At 45.9% G+C, this 4926-nt stretch overlaps 1 protein-coding gene across 1 annotated transcript; it reads left to right on the top strand.

Annotated features, from left to right (window-relative positions):
- Positions 1-614: 614 nt before the first annotated feature.
- Positions 615-1963, top strand: LOC109195923 (uncharacterized). Its single transcript, XM_019348659.2, has 2 exons — positions 615-1065; positions 1221-1963. The coding sequence occupies exons 1-2, from the start codon at positions 763-765 to the stop codon at positions 1893-1895; spliced, it is 978 nt and encodes a 325-aa protein (XP_019204204.2). The 5' UTR covers positions 615-762; the 3' UTR covers positions 1896-1963.
- Positions 1964-4926: the final 2963 nt, after the last annotated feature.

The raw sequence follows: 4926 nt of genomic DNA, 5'->3' as shown, positions 1-4926 counted from the left end.
GAACTTTTTCTACTTATTTCTTTAGACCAAATCCCCTGTACACATATAGTGACTCAGAGGATGAGCAGCCCACAAAAAAACGGTTTCCCCAGGCACCTCGAGTGAAAATACCAGGTAATAAAATAATGTCTAGTGTCTGTGTACATATCTGTGTGTGACACATGGAAACTTTTTGGACAAGTTGTCTGTATTCTTAAATACTTTAAAAAATTCCCTCACCACTCCGCAGTCTTCCCCCCAGCCCACTGACAGCAGGCATCATAATGCCCCTCCCAGCTTCTGGCACCTTTCACCACTCCGGCAGAACACTCCAAACGACACAGCTTTGCGATCTCCCCAGCATGCAGAGTCTGATGTCGAGGCCTTCCCTATTGATGGTATGCTTTTAAAATTGTTTTAAAGCTGAATCACAATGTCATTGTGCACTTATCTTCAAAAACACCAGTTTATACTCCTGAATGTCATCTTGTTGTGATTTGTTTTTCTGTAGATTCCAGAGACTCTGTGAGGCCACTATTACAAGGCAAGTTCGAACATCTTGGAATTTCAGATTTTACATGGTATAAATGGTAAATGGCCTATATTTGTACAGCGCTTTAACTAGTCCCTAAGGACCCCAAAGCGCTTTACACATTCAGTCATCCACCCATTCACACACACATTCAAGCACTGGTGATGGCAAGCTACATATACAAATATCATATATATGTGACAGGCAAAAACTAGCAAACACTTGTAGCAGTTAAAACAACTAATACTTGAATGCAGAATGTTACACCATCACTTATGGATATATTAGTTTTTCGCCTCTCACTGCTTAAGCCATTAATCTTTCTGGAATTGTTCTTTGAAACCGATGCGACCTCACAAAAGATATTAACTATGCTGTCAGACCTGACGAGATCTCTTAACGAACTCCGTGAGGAGGTCAGAGCCATCCGCAATACCGGCTCCAATGAATCGGTAGATGCTGGGGTACTCCCTTTGGATTTGCCCTTGCACAACATTGAGGAGCTAAACAATGCAGAGGCAGCTCTTCAATCGCAAGAGGCAAATAAGGCAATGGTAAGTATATAAAGCTTATGTACACTTTGTAACTATAAAGTGTAATAGCTGTCAGATGTGATTTTAAATGCATAACAACGGCATACACACAAGCACTTGCATACACATTTAAGACATGAGACATGCTAATTCCATCTCTTAAAATGTGTCTATAGCTGAGACGCTTTGCCTTGATTGGAGGGACCACACTGGAGGTGCAAGTCTGCCGTGTAATGGCTTATGCCATCACAAACGAGCTGGCCTCAGTACTAAACTGGGCAGGGAAAAAAACAAAGGACCAGACGAAGCAAAAAAGGGCATTTAAAGATACTGCGTCGGTGAAATGTCTCACAGACAATGTTACCCAGCTAAATAGAGAAAATAAAAAAATGAAAGAGACAGTTATTGATCTACAAGCTTGTGGCATGCGTGATAATCTTGTATTTTCTGGTATTCCAGAAGCCGTTGGAGAAGACGTGGAGACTACGGTGAAAAGCTTCATCAAAACCCACCTGAAGCTGCCGGAGGACACGGTGAAGAACATCGCCTTCGATAGAGTGCATCGCATCGGCCCTATGCGGGCTGCGACCGGGAGACCACGTCCAATCGTGGCCAAATTCGGCCACTTCAAACAAAAGGAACAGGTGAAAAGTCACGGCAGGGAATTAAAAGGAACGGACTTCAGCGTAAACGACCGGTTCCCAAAAGAGATCCTGGAACGACGCAGGGTCCTCTTCCCAATCCGACGCGGCTTCATCCAGAAGGGCTCCCGCGCTGTCATCGCTGTGGACCGGCTCTACGTGGATGGACAGCTTTACCGCGACCCCGGCATCACTCCGTGGCTGTATTAACTTCACACCAGATAAGAATCCACTACACCCTTTCTGTCTGTGAAGGTTCTCAGTCATCCAGGTCATCGTAGACTAAGGAGCTTGGAAAGAAAAGCGTCTGCACTTCTTTAAGTTGCTTGAAGATGTTTCACCTCTCATCCGAGAAGCTTCTTCAGTTCTAAGGGTCAGTGGTGGAGAGTCCCAGATTTAAACCTAGTGGGAGTTTCCCCCCCAAAGGGGGACAAAGGACCCCCTGATGATCCTCTACCTTATCACATGAGCCAAGGTGTGAAAGCGGGTGTGGGTCCTAATCAGCCAGAGTTTCGGGTGAGCTCATTATGAAACCTGGCCCCACCCACTGAACCTGAAAAGAGGGTTTTAGCCAAAGGACTCAATTTTGCCATTTCTCCGCAACAGTTGCCCATAGTGGACCTCATCACAGCCACAGAAACTACCATACGGATTAACAAATTATCACAGACAGAAGCAGAACAGATCAGGATGAAAGTCTCAGCCAGTGCCAAAGTCCCTCCATCTAACCTCACATTACAAGAACAGAAGGCCGTCACTTCCCTGAGCAAAGACCACAACATCACTATATTACCAGCGGATAAGGGAAGGTGTACCGTGGTCCTAAACACAACGGATTACCACACAAAGATCACTACTCTCCTCAGCGACAACAATACCTACGAAGCCTTAAAGCGAGACCCCACAAGCAGCTACAAAAAGAAAGTTATAGCTTGCCTTCAAGACCTTGAAAGGGACAAAATCATTGACCGCCTCACATATCACCGCCTTTACCCAGGGGATGCCATACCCTGCATTTACGGACTTCCTAAGATCCACAAGGGAGGTGTCCCACTCAGACCCATTGTCAGCAGCATAAACTCAGCCACTTACAACATCTCGAAACACCTTGCTACCGTCCTAGCACCTCTTGTGGGGAACACCCCACATCCCATCAAGAACTCCACCGACTTCACAGACAAGGTCCAGAAACTTACCCTGGACCCAGATGAAACCATGGTGTCCTTTGATGTAGTCTCACTCTTCACTTGCATACCCACCATGGAGGCAGTGGAGACTGTCAGAAAACGACTACAAGAAGACAGCTCATTGGAAGACAGAACTTCACACCCGATCAGATTTGCACACTGTTAGACCTCTGCCTCACCACTACATATTTCAAATACAACGAGGGTTTCTACGGACAAAAACATGGCTGTGCCATGGGCTCCCCCGTGTCACCTATTGTAGCCAACCTTTACATGGAGGAAGTGGAAAGAAATGCTCTTGGCTCTTTTAAAGGGAGAGTACCCAGCCACTGGTACAGATATGTAGACGACACCTGGGTCAAAATCAAGACACAAGAAGTGGAATCCTTCACTGCGCACATTAACGCCGTGGATAAAAACATTAAGTTCACCAGGGAAGACACAAAGGACAACTGTTTGCCTTTCCTGGACTGCACCGTGCACATTGAAGAGAATGGCAACCTCAACATTGAAGTTTACCGGAAGCCCACACACACGGACCAGTACCTCCTCTTTGACTCCCATCACCCTCTGGAACACAAACTTGGGGTAATCAGGACCCTACACCACTGGGCAGAACATGTTCCCTCTAAGCCTGAAGGGAAAAAGAAGGAACACACACGTAAAGGAAGCACTTAAAACATGTGGTTATCCTAATTGGGCGTTTATAAAGTCAGCAAAGATGCACAGAAAAGAAGATCAGACACCAGCGAGGGAGGATAAGAAAGACAGACGCAACAACATTGTCATCCCCTATGTAGCCGGTGTATCAGAGAAACTCAGGAGAGTTTTCTCCAAGCACGACATCCCAGTGTACTTCAGACCCAGCAACACACTCAGACACAAACTGGTTCACCCGAAAGACAAAACTCCTAAACACAAACTTAACAACGTGGTGTATGCTGTACAGTGCAGGGAGGAATGCCCAGACCTCTACATCGGAGAGACCAAACAAGCGCATGGCACAACATAGAAGAGCCACCTCCACGGGACAAGACTCAGCAGTTCATCTGCATCTATAGGACAAAGGTCACTCTTTCGAGGATGCCAATGTTCACATTTTGGACAGAGAGGACAGATGGTTTGAAAGAGGAGTGAAAGAAGCCATTTACATCCACTGTGAGCGATCATCTTTGAACAGAGGCGGTGGTTTACGACACCAACTGTCTGCCATCTATAATCCAGTTTTGAGATCCCTTCCCAGACGCCTTAACGCCCACTCACATCCTGGGCCATCTGACCTCAGGAAATCACATGATAGGGTGGGGCCAGGTTTCATAATGAGCTCACCCGAAACTCTGGCTGATTAGGACCCACACCCGCTTTCACACCTTGGCTCATGTGATTAGGTAGAGGATCATCAGGGGGTCCTTTGTCCCCCTTTGGGGGGGAAACTCCCACTAGGTTTAAATCTGGGACTCTCCACCACTGACCCTTAGAACTGAAGAAGCTTCTCGGATGAGAGGTGAAACGTCTTCAAGCAACTTAAAGAAGTCCAGACGCTTTTCTTTCCAAGCTCCTTAGACTACACCCTTTCCCTATCCACTCACACTAACCTGCATTAACATCTGTTTAACTTACCAGTATCAAATCGCATCTTAAGTGTGATATCATAGCAGAATTAACACCGTCACTCTCCGTCAATGGTTTAACTGGAATGTTTCTGGGGTTTTTTCTTCTCGTTTTTTTCTCTTTTCCCCCCTCTTGTTTTTATGCTGCTCACCCTTGTCCTTGGTTTCTTTCTTTTTTATTTTCTTTCACTGCTTCGATCACCTGCTTCCAGACTCATCCACAAACAACATCCTTTATTTCGACATTATACGCACAGCACGATCACGCACAATCATGTGCTCAACGGCAGCACATTTACATCAATCAGACAGCGCACACAGACGTACAGGATACACACACTTAAGCCAAGCGTACTCATATTAGTAAATATGCACACACATAGTCAGACTCAGGGAGTATCTCGCCACACATTTTTTTCTCTCTCTCCTTCTCTTTATTTACGA

This window comes from Oreochromis niloticus, linkage group LG19 (assembly GCF_001858045.2).
Source record: "Oreochromis niloticus isolate F11D_XX linkage group LG19, O_niloticus_UMD_NMBU, whole genome shotgun sequence".
NCBI lineage: Eukaryota > Metazoa > Chordata > Actinopteri > Cichliformes > Cichlidae > Oreochromis > Oreochromis niloticus.
The sequence above is the reverse complement of the archived record's forward strand: the minus strand, read 5'-3'. Positions and strand labels throughout refer to the sequence as shown.